The sequence below is a fragment of the Mobula hypostoma genome, chromosome 8 (genome assembly GCF_963921235.1).
Source record: "Mobula hypostoma chromosome 8, sMobHyp1.1, whole genome shotgun sequence".
NCBI lineage: Eukaryota > Metazoa > Chordata > Chondrichthyes > Myliobatiformes > Myliobatidae > Mobula > Mobula hypostoma.
The window spans coordinates 75,465,307-75,488,175 of record NC_086104.1 but is presented as its reverse complement, the minus strand read 5'-3'; the positions used below and the strand labels follow the sequence as shown (position 1 = coordinate 75,488,175).

At 39.4% G+C, this 22,869-nt stretch overlaps 1 protein-coding gene across 1 annotated transcript in view; it reads right to left on the bottom strand.

The window, feature by feature from the left end:
* esf1 (ESF1, nucleolar pre-rRNA processing protein, homolog (S. cerevisiae)) overlaps positions 1-22,869 on the bottom strand; it is a 69,340-nt gene that overhangs the window by 15,188 nt on the left and 31,283 nt on the right. Inside the window, exons 10-11 of the mRNA XM_063056136.1 lie at positions 19,176-19,318; positions 1,570-1,660 (exon numbers count right to left, since the gene is read on the bottom strand). Coding sequence (XP_062912206.1) covers positions 1,570-1,660; positions 19,176-19,318 — 234 coding nt within the window. The remainder of the gene's footprint in view (positions 1-1,569; positions 1,661-19,175; positions 19,319-22,869) is intronic.

Sequence of the window (22,869 nt, the reverse complement as noted above, 5' to 3'; positions counted from 1 at the left end):
GCTTTTTTCTTAAAGATGTGCTGTGTGCCTCCCGGCTACTGCTGGACCCCTGCGTACTTCGTGGTTCGGTATCGGTCAGCGGCCTGGAGGGTGGGGGCCACTGCACCACCCAACCTGCAACGACTCAGTCTAACACACCATCATCAGTGTGCTTGGCGCTGAACCAATTCCGGTAAGTGATACTACACTGTACATACATTATTTCTACTTTATATCGGCTGTGTATTTTTACGTGTTATTTGGTATGATTTGGCAGCTTCATAGCTTAAAGGTTACTGGAGAGCGCTTGCTCCGTGTTTTTGCCAACAGTGCTTGCGTGAGATTTTCTGCCGACGGCGCTTGTGTGAGATTTTCGCTATGGAGAACAGTGCAGTAATGATTGTGGAAAAGTACTTCTACTTTATATAGGCTGTGTATTTATCATATCATTCCTGCTTTTACTATATGTTACTGTTATTTTAGGTTTTATGTGTTATTTGGCATGATTTGGTAGGTTACTTTTGGGTCTGCAAATGCTCACAAATTTTTCCCATATAAATAAATGGTAGTTGCTTCTTCGCTTTACGACATTTCAGCTTACGAACCATTTCATAGGAACGCTCTACCTTCGGATGGTGGGGGAAACCTGTACCTTCATATTCTTTATAGTTCTTAACTTGCTGAAATAGTGAAGTCATTTCCTTTTCACTCCTGGCCGTTTCCAGCATCTCCAAGCCTTGATGCTTGAAATTGCAGTGAGCAAAACAGTTCTGAATTGTCTTACTGCTTACTTCTTGCTAACTATTAGTGACAAAAAAAAAAATCACTGCTTTTGAACACAAACACAGGCCACTGATGCTATTAAAAAAATGTTTGCTCTACATACGGTGTAGTATTTAATGGCCACACAAGTGTATCCGACTGAAGTCGGTTAGAAATTGTTCGGCAACAGTCTGCTGTCCCATTTAAGTGGCATAGTGTCCCAAATTAACGAAGAGGATCCTGGCAATTTTCTTTATTAGTTTTTGTTAAGAATTGTCCCAAATAAGTGGCTGACTGATTAACTGATGGCCTAATTAACCGGAATGCATTGTACGCCATTTTTTCTAATAAGTGACAAGACTCCTATTTCATATGTAATGCTCCCATTTCTTATGTTACTAAGGATGTACATATAATGGGATTGTCATGCTTTTGAATAAATCTTTAACAGATAAAATTGGGGATATTTATATGATATTTGAAATACGTTAAGATTTAAAAAGAAAATAATTTTGAATAATTGTGACTGTAGAGTTTTAAATGTTTGGATTCTACCTTTAACATTCAAAATAGTATCATTGTGAACTAATCACCATCATTATTACTAAATATTGTCTGGAACTATTTACTTTGGTGTTCCAAATGTCACAATATGTTTTCTTACTTTCAAGCAGGATTGGAATGATGCTGTGAGGTTATTAGAAATCATACAAATAAGTGGCTTAAATAATATATTATTGCTTCACTGTTGATTTTGGAACACACTTAAACAGTCAACCTAATAAAATGGAAATTACTACACCAAAGTACAATCTAAAAAAAACTTACCCGACTTCTCTAATTCTTCTGCAAAGAAGGGATCATTTAAATCTACATCAGAGGGAATCTCATCCTCACTCAGTTCACCTGTATTTTTAACCTGGACAGAAAAAAAATACACTATATTCCATGAGAGACTTGATTGTGGCAATAATGTACACTATACAACACAATGTGACTGTGGCCAAATTTCAAGTAATATCACTCAAGAGTTTCATTTGTCACTTAGCACATGTTCTACACACCTCTGTTGAATAGAAAACTAAAGAAGAAATGTAAAATGAAAAAGGAAGAGTGGGTTTTAACATTATGACTGGAATTAAACATTTGCCAAAACAATGATTATGAAGCTGCCATTTATCTGCAACATTCCAGTAAAAATGAGTTGGAACTATCTCAGCCTTGTTCCAACAAAGCACATCCAATATGTGTGATTCGGGATAGAAATCTTCACCAAAAGGAATGAATTTAGAGTGGAATGACAGGCAGTTAAAAGGGACTTTGAAGCTGCATCCTGTTGTGCAATAATTGAACTAAAATACATAATGCAGACACTAGACAACTAAAACGTCAATAATTCTGTCTGTAGTAAAAGACAGGAACCAATAAAACATGTAGTTCAGGATATTGGGGCTAACCTTCTGCTGAGATCAGCACGGGCCTGCTGGCATACAAGCCTGTAACTGGGCTACTCCCATATGGAAACTACAAAGTAGTCTTGAATTTAAGGAAGGACAGGTTGATGATAGGGCAAAATTGTAATCAGTGGAATGAGCTGAAGAGAAACATGGGGGCAAAATCAAACTGGGGAATGAGTACAAGACTGAAGATGTTATATCTGAATGCACACAGTATATGGAATAAGATAGATGATCTTAGAGATTAGCAGGTATGAAGTGGGCATCACTAAGCTGTGGGTGAAAGAGGATCATAGCTGGGAGCTTAACATCCAAGAATACAAATTGTATCAAAAGGACAGGCAGGAAGGCAGAGGGGGTGGGGTGGCTCAGATGGTAAAAAAAAATGAAATCAAATCCTTCAAAAGTGGTGACACAGGATCAGAAGTTGTAGAATCCCTGTGGGAAGAGTTAAGAAACTGCCAGGGTAAAAAGACCCTAATGGGGGGGGGGGGGGGGCGGGGTTCTACTGGCCTCTGAACAGTAGTCAGGATGCAGGACAGAAATCAGAACAGGAGATAGAAAAGGCATGTAAAAAGGGCAAAGTTACAATAGTCATGGAAGATTTCAATATGCAGGTAGATTAGGAAAATCAGGTTGGTCTGAATCCTACAAGAGGGATTTTGTGGAATGCCCATGAAATGGCATTGAGAAGCAGTTTGTGGTTGAGCCCACGAGGGGAATGGCAATTCTGGAATGGGTGTTTTGTAATGTAATAGATTTGATTAGGGAGCCTTAAGGTAAAGGAACCATTAGGAGGCAGTGATCATAATATGATAGAGTTCAACCTACAGTTTGAGATGGAGAAGATAAAGTAGAAGATATCAGTATTACAGTGGCTAATAGGAACTCACAGAGGCATAAGAGGGGAGCTGGCCAAAGTTGACTGGAAGGAGACCGTAGCAGGAATTACGACAGAACAGCAGTAGCTGGAGTTTCTGGAGGCAACTAGGAAGGCACAGGATAGATACATTCCAAAGATGAAGCAGTATTCTAAAGGGAGGATGAAGCAACTGTGGCTGACAAAGAAAGCTTAGAAGCAAAAGAGGGGGCATATAATACAACAAAAATTAGTGGCAAGTTAGAAGATTGGAAAGCTTTTAAAAACCAACAGAAGGTAACTAAAAAAGCCCTTGTGGAGAGGAAAAATTAAATAAGACGACAAGCTAGCCAGTATAAGAGAGGGTACAAAAGTGTTTTCAGACATATAGAGTGTAAGAGAGAGGCAAGAGTGGATATCAGAATGCTGTTAAATGAAGCTAGAAAGGTAATAATGTGGGACAAAGAAAGTATGGACGAAATTAATAAGAATTTTGTGTCCATCTTTACTGCAGAAGACACTAGCAGAATGCCAGAAATTCGAGAGTGTCAGGGAGCAGAAGTGAGTGTAGTTGCTATTACGAAGGAGAAAATGCTTGGGAAACTGAAAGGTCTGAAGGCAAATAAGTCACTTGCACCAGATGGACTACACCCCAGGGTTCTGGAAGACATAGCTGAAGAGATTGTGGAGGCATTAGTAATGATCTTTCAAGAATCACTAGATTCTGAAATGGTTCTGGAGGACTGGAAAATTGCAAATGCCACTCCACTCTTTAAGACAGGAAGGAGACAGTGAAAAAGAAATTATAGGCCAGTTATCCCGATTTCACTGGTTGTGAAAATGTCGGAGTCCATTAGGACAAGTTTTCGGGGTACTCAGAGATACATGCAAAATAGGCCAAAGCCTGCATAGTTTCCAAAAGGGAAAAACTTGCCTGACATATCTGTTGGAATTCTTTGAGGAAATAACAAGCAAGATATACAAAGGAGTGGATGTTGTCTACTTGGATTTTCAGAAGACCTTTGACAAGGTGCTGCACATGAGGCTGTTTAACATGGTAAGAGCTCGTGGTATAATAGGAAGGATACCAGCACAGATAGAAGATTGGCAGAATAAAGGGGGCCTGTTCTGTTTGGCTGCCGGTGACCAGTGGTGTCCATGACAGGTTGGTATTGGGACGGCTTCTTTTCATGTTATATGTCAATGATTTGGATGATGGAATTGATGGTTTTCTGGCCACTTTACAGACAATATTAAGATAGTTTAGGGCCAGGTAGTGTTGAAGAAGCAGGGAGCCTGCAGAAGCACTTAGATTGGGAGGATGGGCAAAGAAGTCGCACATGGAATATAGTGTGGAGAAGTGTATGGCCATGCACTTTGGTAAAAACAATAAAGGTGTTGTCTATATTCTAAATGGGGAGAAAATTTTAAAAAAATCAGAGGTGCAATGGGACTTGGGCCTTTGAGTAGGATTACCTAAAAGTTGACTTGTAGGTTGAATTGGTGGTAAGGAAGCCAAATACAATGTTAGCATTCATTTCAAGAGGTCCAGAATACAAGAGCAAAGATATAACGCTGAGGTTTCACAAAGCATTGGTCAGACTGCGCTTGGACTATTGTGAGCAATTTTGGGCCGTTTATTTAACAAAAGATGTGCTGATATTGGAAAGGGTCCAGAGAAAGTTCACGAGAATGTTTCTGACAATGAAAGGGTTAGCGTTTGAGAATTGTTTGATGGCTCTGGGCCTGTACTCACTGGAGTTTAGAAGAATTGGGGGGGGAGGGGGGGCGTGCGGTCCTCATTGAATGGCCTAGATAGAATGGATGTGAGGAGGATGTTTCTTACAGGTGTGAGTCTCGGACCAAGAGGGCACAGCCTCAGAATAGAGGGATGTCCATTCAAAACAAAGATGATGATGTAATTCTTTAGCCAGAAGGTGTCTGAGGAATTCACTGCCATGGATGGCTGCGGAGGCTATGTCATTGGGTATATTTAAATTGGAAGTGGATAGGTTCTTGATTAGTTAGTGTGTCGAAGGTTATGGGGAGAAGGCAAGATAGTGGGGTTGAAAGGGATACTATATCAGTCATGATAGAATGGCAGAGCAGGCTCAATGGAGTGAATGGCCTAATTCCACTCCTACATCTTATGGGCACTGTTCAGGAAACATCCAAGTTCTGGAAGAATCCTCACGAGTCAACAGAGTAGTAGTAACTTCCACACATTTTCCAGATCCGATGTTGGACAACTTTAGCACTGAGTGTACAACAGATTAAATTGAGGCAAGTCCCATGGGCCCATAAAAATGAATGGATGGAATGCAACATTAACAGAAAAACAAGTCAAAGCTACTAATAAGTTAATTTAAATGTTTTTTTTAAATAATGGATGTAGTTTATCTTTCAACTAACAAAAATATCAAATAAATATCTTTTTATTTTAAAATGTTGGTCGAAAGTGATTTGGAATATTTGTTAAAATCAAAGACCAATGAAAAGATTTTACCCATCATTCTTTATTGTTGCAAGAGATAATCACATCCCTACGGTTGAGTAATGCAGAAGCAGTTGATCAAAAGAGACAGGAAGGTATGATTTCCTGCAAGGCAGTTATGGGAATCTAAAGGTGGAGTCTCAGTCATCATCTAAGACGCATTAATTTTTTTTTTGCATCTTACACAGTAGAAAGGAGAAACTGGAGTATTTGAATGCTCAGATGCCTTGAACAGGGTGCCACACAAGTTGATCAAATGATTGAGGATAATATAGTAGCAAAGTGAATGGGTTAACAGATAGAAAGTACATGAGTGTAAACAGGTAATTTTTGGGTTGGGAGTTGTGAACAGTAGGGTGACATTGGGTGTGGTGCTGGACTTTGCAAGGCACATTAATGATATGGACAGAGAGCCATGCATAACATGTCCAAGATGCAATTCAAATTGTCTTGGCAATAAATGCCATGGAAGTTAGCTTTTTGCACCAGCAGCAGCTGAGTACATTTCAAAAACAGGTTAACCCACACTTAAGTTAACGTAAATTATACATAACCTGCACGACAAAAGAAACCTGACAATAGTATATTATTGATTCGAAGCTGGACGGCTGTGTCAGTTGTGTGGACAATGCATGGGGGCTCTAGGATCATAGACAAGCCAAGGAAATGGGTGAGGAAATGTTAGCTGGTATACAATGCAAAGAAGTGTAATGTCAACCACTCATAAATACAACAATTATTAGCAACAGACAAATAAAACAGAAGAGATGTTGTTTTAAAAATAGAGAGAGATTGAAAAGTAAACAACAGGAATTCTGCAGATGCTGGAAATTCAAGCAACATACATCAAAGTTGCTGGTGAACGCAGCAGGCCAGGCAGCATCTATAGGAAGAAGCGCAGTCGACGTTTCAGGCCGAGACCCTTCGTCAGGACTAACTGAAGGAAGAGTGAGTAAGGGATTTGAAAGCTGGAGGGGGAGGGGGAGATGCAAAATGATAGGAGAAGACAGGAGGGGGAGGGATGGAGCCGAGAGCTGGACAGGTGATAGGCAGAAGGGGATACGAGAGGATCATGGGACAGGAGGTCCGGGAAGAAAGACGGGGGGGGGTGACCCAGAGGATGGGCAAGAGGTATATTCAGAGGGACAGAGGGAGAAAAAGGAGAGTGAGAGAAAGAATGTGTGCATTAAAAAGAGTAACAGATGGGGTACGAGGGGGAGGTGGGGCCTAGCGGAAGTTAGAGAAGTCAATGTTCATGCCATCAGGTTGGAGGCTACCCATACGGAATATAAGGTGTTGTTCCTCCAACCTGAGTGTGGCTTCATCTTTACAGTAGAGGAGGCCGTGGATAGACATGTCAGAATGGGAATGGGATGTGGAATTAAAATGTGTGGCCACTGGGAGATCCTGCTTTCTCTGGCGGACAGAGCGTAGATGTTCAGCAAAGCGGTCTCCCAGTCTGCGTCGGGTCTCACCAATATATAAAAGGCCACATCGGGAGCACCGGACGCAGTATATCACCCCAGTCGACTCACAGGTGAAGTGATGCCTCACCTGGAAGGACTGTTTGGGGCCCTGAATGGTGGTAAGGGAGGAAGTGTAAGGGCATGTGTAGCACTTGTTCCGCTTACACGGATAAGTGCCAGGAGGGAGATCAGTGGGGAGGGATGGGGGGGACGAATGGACAAGGGAGTTGTGTAGGGAGCGATCCCTGCGGAATGCAGAGAGAGGGGGGGAGGGAAAGATATGCTTAGTGGTGGGATCCCGTTGGAGGTGGCGGAAGTTACGGAGAATAATATGTTGGACCCGGAGGCTGGTGGGGTGGTAGGTGAGGACCAGGGGAACCCTGTTCCTAGTGGGGTGGTGGGAGGATGGAGTGAGAGCAGATGTACGTGAAATGGGGGAGATGCGTTTAAGAGCAGAGTTGATAGTGGAGGAAGGGAAGCCCCTTTCTTTAAAAAATGAAGACATCTCCCTCGTCCTAGAATGAAAAGCCTCATCCTGAGAGCAGATGCGGCGGAGACGGAGGAATTGCGAGAAGGGGATGGCGTTTTTGCAAGAGACAGGGTGAGAAGAGGAATAGTCCAGATAGTTGTGAGAGTCAGTAGGCTTATAGTAGACATCAGTGGATAAGCTGTCTCCAGAGACAGAGACAGAAAGATCTAGAAAGGGGAGGGAGGTGTCAGAAATGGACCAGGTAAACTTGAGGGCAGGGTGAAAGTTGGAGGCAAAGTTAATAAAGTCAACGAGTTCTGCATGCGTGCAGGAAGCAGCGCCAATGCAGTCGTCGATGTAGCGAAGGAAAAGTGGGGGACAGATACCAGAATAGGCACGGAACATAGATTGTTCCACAAACCCAACAAAAAGGCAGGCATAGCTAGGACCCATACGGGTGCCCATAGCTACACCTTTAGTTTGGAGGAAATGGGAGGAGCAAAAGGAGAAATTATTAAGAGTAAGGACTAATTCTGCTAGACGGAGCAGAGTGGTGGTAGAGGGGAACTGATTAGGTCTGGAATCCAAAAAGAAGCGTACAGCTTTGAGACCTTCCTGATGGGGGATGGAAGTATATAGGGACTGGACGTCCAAGGTGAAAATAAAGCGGTGGGGGCCAGGGAACTTAAAATCATCGAAAAGTTTAAGAGCGTGAGAAGTGTCACGAACATAGGTCGGAAGGGATTGAACAAGGGGTGATAAAACCGTGTCGAGGTATGCAGAAACGAGTTCGGTGGGGCAGGAGCAAGCTGAGACAATAGGTCGGCCAGGACAGGCAGGTTTGTGGATCTTGGGTAGGAGGTAGAAACGGGAAGTGCGGGGTGTGGGAACTATAAGGTTGGTAGCAGTGGATGGGAGATCCCCTGAGCGGATAAAGTCGTTGATAGTGTGGGAGACAATGGCCTGGTGCTCCTTAGTGGGGTCACGATCGAGGGGTAAATAAGAGGAGGTATCCGCGAGTTGTCGCTGTGCCTCGGCAAGGTAGAGGTCAGTACGCCAGACTACAACAGCACCCCCTTTATCAGCGGGTTTAATAATAATGTTAGGATTAGTGCGGAGGGAGTGGAGAGCAGAGATTGAAAAGTATTGATTTTCAGAGAGACCCGGATGTCCTGAGAAACAAATCAGTGAGAGTTAATGTGAAGGTATAGAAAGCAATTAGGAAGTCAAACACAAACAAGAAAATCTGCAGATGCTGGAAATCTCAGCAACACACACAAAATGCTGGAGGAACTCAGCAGGCCTTCCACTTCACGCATGTCTACTCTTACCCTATCCTCCCGCCACGCTACCAGGGTTAGGGTTCCTCTTGTTCTCACCTATCACCCCACCAGCCTCGGCATCCAGCACTTAATTCTCTGAAACATCTGCCACCTCCAACTTGATCCCATCACCAAACACATCCCGCCCCCCTCCACACTTTCTGCTTTTCACAGGGATCACTCTCTATGCGACTTCCTTGACTATTTGTCCCCACTGATCTCCCTCTTGACATTTATCCTTGCAAGCAGAACAAGTGTTACTCCTGCCCCTACACCTCACCCCCTCACTACCATTCAGGGCACCAAATAGTCCTTCCAGGTGAGGTGGCACTTCACCTGTGAGTCTGTTGGGGGTGAGCACTGTGCTTGGTGCTCCTGGTGTGGCCTCTTCTAAATCGGTGAGACCCACAGATTGGGAGACTGCTTCGCTCAGCATCTACGTTCCGCCCGCCAGAACCAGTGGAGTCTCCCTGTGGCCACCCATTTTAATTCCACTTTCCATTCTGATATGTCCATCCATGGCCTCCTCCACTGTTGGGTAAGGCCACACTCATGTTGGAGGAACAACACCTTACATTCCATTTGGGTAGCCTCTAACCTGATGGCATGAACATCAATTTCTCAGACTTCCAGTAATGCCTCCACCCCTCCTCCTTCACCATTTCCCATCCCCTTGTCCCTCTTTCATGTTAACTCCTTGCCCACCCACCACCTCCCTCTGGTCCTCCCCACTCACCCCTTTTTCTTTCTTCCATGGCCTTCTGTCACTTTCGCCAATCAACTTCCTAGCTCTTTGCTTCATACTTCCTCCTCCAAGTTTCACCTATCGCCTGGCGTTTCTCTCTTCCCTCCCCCCACCTTTCAAATCTACTCCTCAGGTTTTTTTCTCCAGTCCTGCCGAAGGGTCTCAGCCCAAAACGTTGAATGTACTTTTTTCCATAGATGCTGCCCAGCTTGCTGAGTTCCTTCAGCATTCTGTGTGTGTTGCTAGAAAGTCAAACAGTACATCTGTCCTTTTTCCAAGAAGTATAGGAGTAAAGATGTCTTTTCTGAAAGTATTAAAGGCACTGGTGAGATCACAGCTAAAATATTGAGTTTTTGTGTCGTCCCCAGACCTACCAAGGAAAGATATACTCACAATATTGGGAGGAAAATAACATTCACTAGATTGATTCCTTCAAGTTGGAGGGTGTCACATGAACATTTAAGGATATAATAATTCTAAGAGTTAACTGGGTAGATATGAGAATTTTTTTTCCCCCAAGACTAAAAATACAGGGAGAAGGGTAACAGTCTTAAGATCCGTAGCCATTCAGGACTACAATTTAAAGAAATTCCTTTGCACAGAAGGAACAGAAGTGAGACATTACAGCACCAACTGCAAGATCGAGGTACCATTCCTGCTGCTGTCTGTAAGGAGTTTCCAAGTTATTCCTGTGACAGTGCAGGTTTCCTCCACATACCCCGGTTTCTTCCCACATTCAAAGAAATATGGGTAGGGTTAATGAGTTGTGGGCATGCTACGTTGGTGCTGGAAGCACGGTGACACTTGTGGGCTGACCTGCACAATCCTCGCTGATTCAATTTGACCCAAATGATGCATGTTTCGATGTCCATGTTACAAATAAAGCCAATCTTAAAAAATCTTCAATCAAAAAGTAGAGAATCTTTGGCATTTTCCACCTAGAGTTGTGAAAGTGGAAGACAGAATGCTATATATTTTTCAGATATTAAAAAAAAGCATGGGATATGGAGTTACTGGAGGAAAAAAAGTGTCAAGGAGAAAGAATAGGGCAGCAAGGGGAAAGGATTGGATGATGAATCATGCATGAGCTAAATGAACTACTCCTAAATCATGCATGAGCTAAATGAAATGTATTTCTTATGTTAATTTTTAATGAAACAGAACCATTATATTTCATTTGAAAGTCAATAAACAAAGGCAGCAAACATATTCCTGAGGCCATCTCAAAAAAATTCCACTTCAAATCATTGTGCATTAATTCAATTAAAAAAAAATCAATATTAACTTTGGCTCTTAGACTATTTTGTGCAGAAGAAACTAAAATGCATAAATTCCATAATTTTTTATTACTGCAGCTTAAACAACTATTATAATATGTCTCTATAATTTAGAGTATCAGCTGAAAGGCTAACCTCTCCATCTGGATTATATTTGGCAGTTCAGCTGTCAAGAAACTTATTTTTTTTAAAACATCTGAAGCCACCAAGCAGCCAAAAATATTAATATATTCAGATTTCCACATAACATTAACTAATAGAGGAAGTAAAAAAAAATCACATCGTATAAAAACAGGTTACACATGTATGCATAAAATTTGTCTGGGATATAATTGCAACTTAACTACAATCCAGGAAAGATCAAGAAATGTTATATAAAACAATTCCCAAATTTTCCTCAAGTTTTCACAGTCCTGAAAACAAATGCATCTTTTTGGAAATGAACGAATAAAGGGTTAATTCTCTTTTTTAAAAAAGCACTTAAGTTCCCCTTCTACAAAAGCCAGACATGGAAGTTTACACAATTCTAGACAGTGGATCTGCTATATCTTACAGTGCAGATAAACATTAATTTTGACAATTATATAACACAGATTTGCAGCAAGACCTAAATTATGGAGCACAGAGTCAGGTTATGTGAAAATCATACCCTGCAACCTGTCCATCAACTTTTGTAAAAGCAGATGCCATTCAAAAATAGGCAATACTGTCAACCCCTGCATGATTGCAATTTTCCAGTGTGGAGCCTTATCATCTGCACATGCTTCAGAAATGTGAATTGAAATAAAATTGTATTTACTTTCTTCCCATACAAAAAAACCAGTGGAAGTTTATTCCAATATCTCAATTTTACAGAGTAGTGATTAATGAATTCTGTAAGGGTGAATTTCTGTTTTCTGATCTGTCGTATATCTGTCATTTAATGCATGGGAGAAAAACAAATCAACAGAATGATGCTCAAAAAAATTTAGATCAGCCATAAAATCAGTCATTTATATGTTGAAATTAATTCCAGAAGTTTCCCCTACATACCCTTTATTTCTGAGTTTGAGGCTTGAGCTCAACTTTTCTGCTTTCACTAATAAGCTTAGCCTATATAAAGAAGTTCCACTGAACACTATTTTGTTAGAAAACACTAGTATGTGCACACTATATGAATAAACTGAGCTTCTGGAACCCTCTTATTTTCAGCTTCTGCTGGACAAATTGTGAAATGCCCGGTGAATGTTAAGTGCCAATTTTCTAATCAAAAGCTTTTGTTTATCCCATGTACAACTTTCTGATTAGAAAAGTGTGTGTGTAGGGAGTGGGACTTTGGGGAGCGTTGCAGGGTAAGACTGTTTCAGACCAGTTGAATCAGTTTTCTTATCATATCTGATGCTGTACTAGCAGCACACACAAAATGCTAGAGAAACTCAACAAGTCAAGCAGCACCTATCGAAGAGAATAAGCAGTCAATGAATTGGTCCAAAACCTTCATTAGGCTCTGACATCAGGAGCCCTGGTAAGGGGTCTTGCCTGTTTATTCCCTTCTATAGATGCCGCCTGACCTGCTGAGTTCCTTCATCAGTTAGCGCAGGTTGCTTAAGATTTCCAGCATATGGAGAATCTCTTATGGTTACATACAGTATACCAGTCTGTTTGCACAGATGTCTCCAGGAAGAACTGCACTGAACATAGGGTATACCACTATCATGGCATTTATGTGTTCATGAAGCTATTATCTTGTGTCTCTCACCTCACGAGGCTTGAGGACAAAAATCTCGCCTGATACAAAAGTGCATCACTAATTTCTATAACATTAGAGACCCTGTATTTTAAACAACATATTAGATGCTCCCATCTTAATGGACATAAAGTGTACTATTTTGAACATGACTAGGGAGATTCCCCCTCAGTATTCCAATCTATGTTGTTCTTTCCTTACTCAGTGTCATAAAAGGAAACACATTATACAATCTTAATATTACTATTTAAAGGAGGCTTCTGTGTGTTGATTACCTGTTTTATTTCCTATATGGCAATAGTCAGTGTAACTTCAAAAGTATATCACTCACTGTTAAATGCTTTAAGGTGTCCTGAGACCACTCAAGTCACCATAAAAATTTAGGTCTTTACTCCTACAGATTGATCAATTTTAACATAATGTTCTAAGATATCTGAAGCTGAAGAGGTAGAATTTTGGGTGATGTTTGGGTGGCATGTTAGGTATGTTTTCCTTTATAAAGAATGTAGTGGGAATGTCAGAAACCAAAACAAAAATCTATGTTTTTCTGCTTGTAAAAATCTTGGATTGAAACGTTAAAGCAAAAAATAAGAATATTGCATTTCTCTGATGCGTTAGAATTTGTTGGTGAGGACCCAGGAAAATGACAATTGCCTTACTTCTTAGTATAGAATTGAATTGTGGACATGGAGACATACAGAAAGGTGCAAAACTTCCATTAATAAAAGGTAATTTCCATAAATTTCATCAGGAAAGCTCTGTCTGGTCACAGAATTACGTAGAAAAGTTCGTATTTTTCCCTATAATATCAAAATCCACATCAGAGAAAAGGATGAATAAAGTGCACAGAATAACTCCTAAGGAATGCTTAGAAAAAATACTGTACCAGAGAGGAAGAAAAATGCTAACATAATGAACAGAATTATTTCAAATAAGAGTCTTCACAAAACCTCACTCAACAAATTATGCATTAAAAAACTAAATTCTTATTGCATCTGTTAAGAAGGCGTATGGTGTGTTGGCATTCATCAACGGTGAGATTGAGTTCAAGAGCCATAAGGTAATGTTACAGCTATATAAGACTTGGAGTACTGTGTTCAGTTCTGGTCACCTCACTACAGGAAGGATGTCAATACTATAGAGAGAGTGCAGAGGAGATTTACAAAGATATTGCCTGGATTGGAGGGTGTACCTTATGAGAATAGGTTAAGTGTACTGGGCCTTTTCTCCTTGGAGTGACAGAGGATGAGAGGTGACCTAATAGAGGCATACAAGATGATGAGGGGCATTGATTGTGTGGATAGTCAGAGGCTTTTTCCCCCAAGGCTGAAATGGCTAACACAAGGGGGGCATAGCATTAAGGTGCTTGGAAATAGGTACCGAGGGGATGTCAAGGTTAAGTTTTTCCACACAGAGAGCGGTGGGTGCATGGAATGCACTGCCAGTGGCAGTGGTGGAAGCGGATATAATAGGATCTTTTAAGAGACTCCTGGATAGGTACATGGAGTTTAGAGAAATAGAGGGCTATGCACTAGGGAAATTCTCGGCAGTCTCTTGAGTAGGTTATATGGTTGGCACAACATTGTGGGCTGAAGGGCCTGTAATGTGCTGTAAATTTCTATGTTCTAAGTTCTATTTCAAATACCGAGATTTATGACTCATTTAGTCACAAAATGATAAAGCAAATAGTTACACTTCTTCCATATATTTGCATACATAAAAAGCTACTGTGAAAAATATTTTATGTTTCTAGAATTCATCCAACCACTGCAAACAGCCTTGGCTAAACCTTTAGGAACATTAATTTTAAATGGGGAAACCATGCAAATAAGTAATAAAATGGAATAGAGTTATCTGGGCTCAATAGGAACTTGGCCTAAGATCAGTGAAAAATCATCAAGACGCTTATGACCTTAATAAAACACAGGCTGTTGAGAAAATGAGTCAACATTCTTGAAACTCATTATTGACAGTTCACTGGCTATACCAAGCATACACTTTACAAAGACCATTAACCAATTAATGCTGGGAGAGCAGGACTACAAGCATTGCTATTCGAGAAGACTTTCTGACTGTTGATTCTGCTTTCATGAACAGTCTAGTGAACTGATACAAAAGAGGTGATGCAAAGTTGTACCACTTTCACAGCTGGACAGGAGAAAATGACAGTCAGGTATTACAATGAAAATGAAGATTATCATGTTGATCATAGGTCAAAAAAAGGGCAGGTGAATCATGCAATAAAATGGATTAGCAGGTGAGTATATTGACAGTGTTGCTTGAGATGCAGAAGGCTTGGGGAAAAACAGGAAAAGAAACGATTTGCAGAATTCTGACCAGGAAATGTGGTATAAATCAATTCTAACTGTGCAGATAACAAAATGGAATACTTTATGATTCATCTCACTTCTCTCTGAAGTATTCAGACTTGGCTTTGAAATTAATAGCTACCTTAATGGACCAGATGGTATACAACCCAGGGTTGTGAAACAGGTGGCTGAAGGGATTGTGGAAGCATTAGTACTGATCTTTCAAGAATCATTAGATTCTGTAACAGTTCTAGAAGACTGGAAAATTGCAAATGTCACTCCACCTTTCAAGAAGGGAGAGAGGCACAAGAAACTATGGGCCAGTTAGTCTGACCTCAGTGGCTGGGAAGATGTTGGAGGCGATTATTAAGGATGACGTCTCAGGGTACTTGGAGGCACATGTTAAAATAGGCCATAGTCAGCATGATTTCCTCAAGGGAAAATCTTGCCAGACAAATCTGTTGGAATCTTTGAAAAAATAACAAGTAGGACAGACAAAGGAGAATCGGTTGATGCTGTGTATTTATATTTTCAGAAGGCCTTTGACAAGTGCCACACATGAGGCTGCTTAACAACCTATGAGACATGGTAAAGAAGTGGCTGATTGGCAGGAGGCAAAGGGTGGGAATAACAGAAGCCTTTTTTGGCTGGCTGCCAGTGACAAGTGGTGTTCGATAGGGGTCTGTGTTAGGACTGATGCTTTTTACATTATATGTCAATGATTTGGATGACAGAATTGGTGGCTTTGTTGCAAAGTTTGCAGACGATATGAAGAAAGGTAGGGGGCAGATAGTTTGCAGGAAGTAGAGAGGCTACAGGAAGGACTTGGACAGATTAGGAGAATGGGTAAAGAAGTGGCAGATGGAATATAGTGTCAGGAAATGTATGGTCATGCACTTTGGGAGAAGAAGTGAAAGAGCTGACTATTTTCCAAATGAAGAGAAAATATAAAAAAACCGAAGGTGCAAAGGGAGTCCTTGTGCAGGATTCCCTAAAAGTTAATTTGCAGGCTGAGTCTAAGGTGAGGAAAGCAAATGTGACGTTAGAATTGGGAATTTATAAAGCACAGGTGATGCCTCACTTGGAGTACTGTGAGCAGTTTTCAGTCCATTATCTTAGAAAGGATGTGCTGAAACTGGAGAGGGATCAAAGTAGGTTCACAAAAATGATTCCAGGATTGATTGGCTTGTCATATGAAGAGTGTTTGATGGCTCTGGGCCTGTATTCACTAGAATTCAAAAGAGTAAAGGGTGACCTTATTGAAACCTATCAAATGGTGAAAGGCCTTGATAGAGTGGATGTTTCCTATGATGGGAGCGCCTAAGACCAGAAGACACAACCTCAGAATAGAGGGGTGTCCTTTTAGAATGGAGATGAGGAGGAATTTCTTTACAAGGTGATGAATCTGTGGAATTCTTTGCCACAGACAGCTGTGGAGGTCAAGTCTTCATGTATATTTAAGGCAGATTCTTGATTGGTCAGGGCAAGAAGGGATATGGGGAGAAGGCAGGAGATTGGGGCAAAGAGGAAAATTGGATCAGCCATGATGAAATGGCACAGCAGACTTGATGGGCCAAATGATCTAATTCTGCTCCTCTATCTTGTTGTCTTATGTTCTTAAAAAGGCAATTCCCTTCTTTTTTCTGATTTAAATTTTGAAGACCTGCCCCTCATTATCCAGCAAAACCAGTTCTGCACCATGTTTTGCTTGGAATGTGACCTCAATAAACATCATAGCCACATCAGGCATAATTATAATTTTCATTTGTTTGGCATCTTTAACACTGAAAAATATTCAACATTTTAGACTTCAACAGAGAATTATGTCATAGGACTCAAGTGTTGTTTCACTCATAAGAAAAAAGGAGAAACAAAATCTGCCATAGATATGATTAAGTTCAAAGAATTAATGACAAAGGTGTAACAATGTTGTAAAACACAGTGAAAAAAAGCAGACAGTTGAATTCAGGGATAGTTTCTCACAATAGACAAGTCAGGAAATTGCTTCCCCTTAGTAATCAATGTTATTATTTATCATACACAAATAATTTGGGACCAGAAATTATAGGAAGTACTTCGAAAAGCTGCAGAAAATCTCAAATTATTTAAGTGTAGCCCATGTGGAGGTCATAACCAAAATAAACGAAACCTTTAAGAGGTTTGTAGAATAACTGGATAAATGACTTCTGGATTCAAGGAAAGCTGGTGTGAAAATAGTCTACTGTAGTACGAATTATTAAAGACACCACTTACTCCTCTACAAATAAGAAGGACAGAGGTTGAAAGTGATCTGGGAGACCTATGCTCATTAAGTCATTAGAAGTAGTAACAGGAGTTAACATAGCCATAAAGTATGCAAGCACAGTATTGGGGCTCATTTCTGATAATTCATAAAAATATGAAGCAGTTGTTTAATGCTGAAAGTTAGATCACAAAAGTAGCAAGCATAATTTTGGTCTTCATAGCTCAAAAAGACATGGATGGAAGAACAAATAAACTTATAAGGGCTTAAAAAGAGGACCCAACATGAGAAAGTTTTCAAATGTCTAGACTTTTTGGAACAAGAAACAAGGAGATATAATTATAAAGGGGTCAACATGCAGAAAAATTGTTACCACTTGAGGAATGAATCTGCTCTACAACAGAATAATAAATGTTGACCAATAACAGATTCAGAAAGCTTCTTTACATCAAATGAGAAACAGCTAACATGAAATAATCCAAGATAACAGATCTACAATATTTTCAAAAACAAGGGTAAAGAGGAAAAAGGTACATGGGGCTGATCAAGAAAAAAAAACAAGTAAAAAGGGGTTATGTAAAATATTCTATTTTGCAAATTTTAAGAGAAGTAGTCTCATTAATTTTTGTGCAATTTAAAGATAATGGAGTAGAAACTGTGTATATAATTTCTGACTAGTTATATAATTTGTGCAAGAGATGGGAATATAGACATAGTTAAAGAGACATATTCTGGCAAACTACATAATATGATGCACAGGGTCACCTTTGTTGTCACTGGAGGCATATTCTAAGGGAAAACAATAATTGTACGAAAATGACCATTCTCTACTTTCAAAGGAATGCAACTGTTTAATAGTAATCTCCAAAGAGGCTAATCGATTCTTCTTGGTCACCTATATGGCAACTGTTTTATTAAAATTATCCAAAGCATCTGGATCACATATGATGCTGACTGTGTGCCTTGATCTTTAAAAACCCCCAATTCCCACTGCACTCTTCATAAGACGCCTGTTTCAAACGCACATCTGTAACATTTAAAAAATCCAATCCGGTACAATGGATAAGATTTGCCAAAATTGCCAGGCTGTCTTCTTAGAACTGTGCAAATTGAAACCTTTGAAATTAGGTTGGCAATGACATCTCCTCCCTTTGCAATACTATCTTCAAATGTTTTAAGTATTAATTTAACAGACTGCCAGCCAGCTCTTTACTTTTAACATCCATGAAATGTAAACCACCGGTGCAATTCAGCTTAAATCTCAGGGATTACTCACTTTACAACTTCAATAGGAATTTGATATGCTGGTTTCCTCTTCCAATATTTTAGCTGTAGTTTATAGTGTGACTCCCATCAAACCAGACTATTCTTACAACTTCTGAATTAATATTTTTACAAAAGGTTGTTTTCATCTTTGCCAGGTGGATCATTTATTTGTCTACCTTCAAATATGCTTCCCATCACCACCATAAATTTCTACCACAACTTCGTTTTTTCTTTATTTCTATGCTTTGTCTAGCCTTTCACAAAGGATAATTAATGAATTAATTTAGATAATTTGACCATTTAGATGGTTTCAAATTTGTTTCTTAACCCTTTCAGTGCTATTGCTGTTGCATAATTTTGAAAGAAATTATAAAATACATCCTCCAATTAAAAGGAAAATTCTACCAACAATAATTAGAAGCACACAAGTAGCTAACACTAATCTATTGTTTACTATTCAAAGAAATCCAAATAGTTACACACTTTTCAGGCAGAGTTATTTTTCAACTTTCTGGGTGGATCACGAAGATACTTATTTTACATTATTCACAGAGGACTAACTGATGTTTATCTTGGCAGCAAGATGAGTTGGAAATATATAGAATGCCATTTAAAATATATCTGAAGCCTTCTTTGTCATTCAAGTTATGAAATGTGATCATGCAAGTACAGAATGCAGTTTTCTTGTGAACAAAACTCTTCTGGGACTATCAATTTGCTACTTACCAGAAATTTATTATGCTTTTATACATTATAGTAAAATGTGGAAATAGGATTTCAAAAGTTATAAATAATTAATTACCTCCTGATCTTCCACTTTGCTCTTTTTCTTTCTCTTCTCGCGTTTCTTGTCCTTTCTTTTCTCCAAGTATTGCTCCCAAGGTGTTAATTTGTTTTGATTCTCCAACTTCTTCTTTACCATTGCTTCCGTTGTTTCTTTCAGACCTGAAATAAGATGGAATTATTCCTTATATTCAAGACATATAATGTACTTCAGTGGTTGAGGAGACTTCAATCTAAGTGCATCTTAAATCACCTTAGAATATTTTGGATTATTTAATTGTAGTATAGATCAGGATGCAATAAAATGCCTGGCTCACACCTCTAGTAATCATAGGAGGATTTTTTAAGATGAGCTGCATGCTGTTACTCTCTGGTGCCATTTCATACACGTAGGAAGTCTAATCAGTTGTGAATAAGATAACCTATTTGCCAATCAAATAATAATTCTTTCCTGGCATAGTTTGATAGCATCTCAGCCTAATCAGAAGTTTGTGGGTTTAAGGCAATCAACTCAGTGCATTCGTGGTTTTTCTGCTCTCTGGTGTGGATGCTATAGATCACATGACACTACTTGGAAGAAAAGATGGGATGAGATGCCTAGCTGTCTGATACTTTTGATCATCAGGTAACTCCAATAAAATCATGGACAACATTTACTATTGTAAAACCATGAATACATTTAAACTACTTTGGTGCAACCTATGGACTTGAGAATACAATGCACAAGTTTGTTTTTCTCCTCTTTCTAAATTAACTGCCAGCTGCCAAAAGGATTTGTGTACCTTCTCAGACTGGCTTTTGAATCTAATCCCATTATTTGGGAAGATGAAATCACTTGCTAATGACAAGCTCTCTCAACTATGATGCCATGGTAATAATTGAATCTTTGACACAAAGATCCCTAAACTGGGTGCAGGTCAGCTGAGAATAACCATTGTTGTGTGCTACACTAAAAGGAGCTAATTTTTTAAAAAATCATCCATGCCACCAAATGGGATACGTCTATGACTAAAACAAAAGAAATAGTGAGCCCTCCAACCTCCTTTGCACAGCAGACTTCATTTTTCCTACAGATCACTAGAAAATAACATAACCATTCTTTTTCACAGATCTGAGCTATAAGCTTTCAATATTTCCCATTTTCTCCCCTATTTCTCCAGGGTCCCTTGTACAAGCTTGGTTATTCACAATCATTGTTTCTCTAAAAGTATTCTTTCTATTGTCCAAGTTAAAGATTATGGGGATCCATAGCTTTGTGTTACTGCTGTTCTCTCTGTTATAAGTTAAAATACTGCTTTAAAGAATTGAGCACTAAATTTGGCCAACACTTGGGGAGAACATAAAGGAACTGTACAGTGTGTAATGTTGTCTTTCATATAGGCATTAAACAGAGACCCAAATTGTTGCTGTAGATACAAACAATTCCATAGTTCTACTGAAGAATAAGAAACCTTTCTTAGATGGCATTAACCCTTCAGTAGAATACGTAGGTTATCTAGTTTTCTAGCATGCTGCTCTTTGCAGGAACTTACTGAGAACAAATTGGCTATTGCCTTTCTTTATGCTACAACACAAAGATAATACTGAATCTGCAGTAAATCATTGTATAATATCTTGGAAGTTGGAAGTTTTGTTCATAAAATCTTGCTGTGAACTCAGTCACCTTCTCATCCATTAAACAGTATTTATTTACTATTATTTCATCTCTAAAGCAAACAAGAACTGATTACATAGTGATAAATCTATTATGCACATTTGGAAGCTCCTGATCATTTTCAATACTTAATATGAATAAATTTTGCCAATTCTTGCACATGGGAAATGGTTGTTTAACGACTGTGTTACTGCATTAGTAACTTATTAAACTTGGCTAAAAATGATCTGGATTCATGAGTTCAAATCCCATCACAGCAACTGGGGAACTTAAATTCAGTTCCTTACACAAATCTGGATTACAAAACCATAAAACCCATCATGGCTACACAACTATCAGATACACATATGGTTTATTAAGTTCCCTTATGGAAGAACATCAGACAGTTGTACTTAACTTCAGAGACACAGCAATGCAGTTTATACTGATCTCTGAAATGGCCAAGGATACCACTCAGCTGTACCAAATACAATGACAAAGTATATTAAAGTACAACAGTTAAGGAATGAAGCTGAACTTCTTGCAATGGATCATAAAAGCTCACATTGGTAATGATGTCCATCTTCCTTGGGAAAAAAAACAAAGGCATTTTAATTACGCTTCTAACAGGGAGATTCCAAGGTAATTTACTACTCAAGAATAGCTGATAAATATTAAAGATGTGAAATGATAGCACTAAGTTCTTTTACATCTTCCAATCATTTTCCCAATGCATGGAGCAACCAAAACAAGATTCCTTAAAACTCCTGGTAAATTACTTCGAGATTCTCTGATTTTTTTTGAGATGCTCATTATTCTTTGAGCTTTCAACACGGGGACATACCTTTCAACTTACTATTTTGAGATAGTATAGAACTTCATCACTTAACATAATAAAGTTATGGCGAGTCAAGAAATTGTATCCTCTGTAAATACATTCATTTTATTTAGCACTATCATGAAACAAACTAAAAGTAAGCCTTGTAGCTAATTCAGTAGCTGTCAAAACTCGTGACATTTCAGATGAAGCATCTGCCACAATTCATTTATTCAAAAACATTAGAAGTTATAGATGGAGTCTGAAGACGTATTATGGTAGAGGCTTCAGATGCAATTTACTGGCAGAGAGAAATTAAGATTGGGTCTTAACCTGGTTGGGTGCTGAGGGACTGCAACCCAGCAAACTGAGTTCTAAAATCTTGAACATCTCTCTGGAGCAGTCCACTGTCTCCTCAAGCTTCAAGGCAGCCACCATCATCCCTATGCCCAAGAGGGCAAAAGTAACCCGTCTCAATGACTATTGTCCAGTGGCATTGATCTCAACAATAATGAAGTGCTTTGAGCATCTAGTTATGGATGGCATTAAATCTCATCTTGCTGCTACACTGGATCCTCTCCAGTTCACTTATCACTCAAATTGGTGTACTGAGCCTCTGCACTTCACTCCATCCTGCCCACCTGGAAAGTGATGCCTCACGCCAGGATGCTGTTTATTGATTTCAGCTCAGCATTTAATATGATCATCCCTCAGAAGCTGGTGAGTAAACTGTCCATGTTGCGCCTGAACACCTCTCTCTATAAGTGGACCCTGGACTTCTTGACAGAAAAGCCAATCAATCCGTGTTGGCAAAAACATATTCAGCACCATCATGCTCAGTCCACTGCTGATGCACGACTGCACTACTAGATCCAGTTCAAACAGTTTTGTTCTTCTGTCAATGTTTCAGGAACTATCAGATGAAGCAGAAAAGTTCTTCAAAATTCTATATGCTTTTCTCAAGCACTGAAGGGCAAACACTCGCCTAGTATGTCAAATTTCACAAAATTGCTCCCAGTGGAAAAAAAACTAACAATAGCTGTAAATCATTATGATCACCAACAATAGAACAATAGACTATTCTTGTAATGCAGGACCTTACCACTGTTGTCATTTTACTGGCTTGATTTTTTTCAAGTTTAGAAAGCCGCACAAGCTTTTTTTTATTTCCTTTGATACTTACCATGTGTATCAATTTAAAGATCATAAGACACATTGGATTGAATACAAAATGCAAAAGAGAAGCCCACAACAAATAAATTC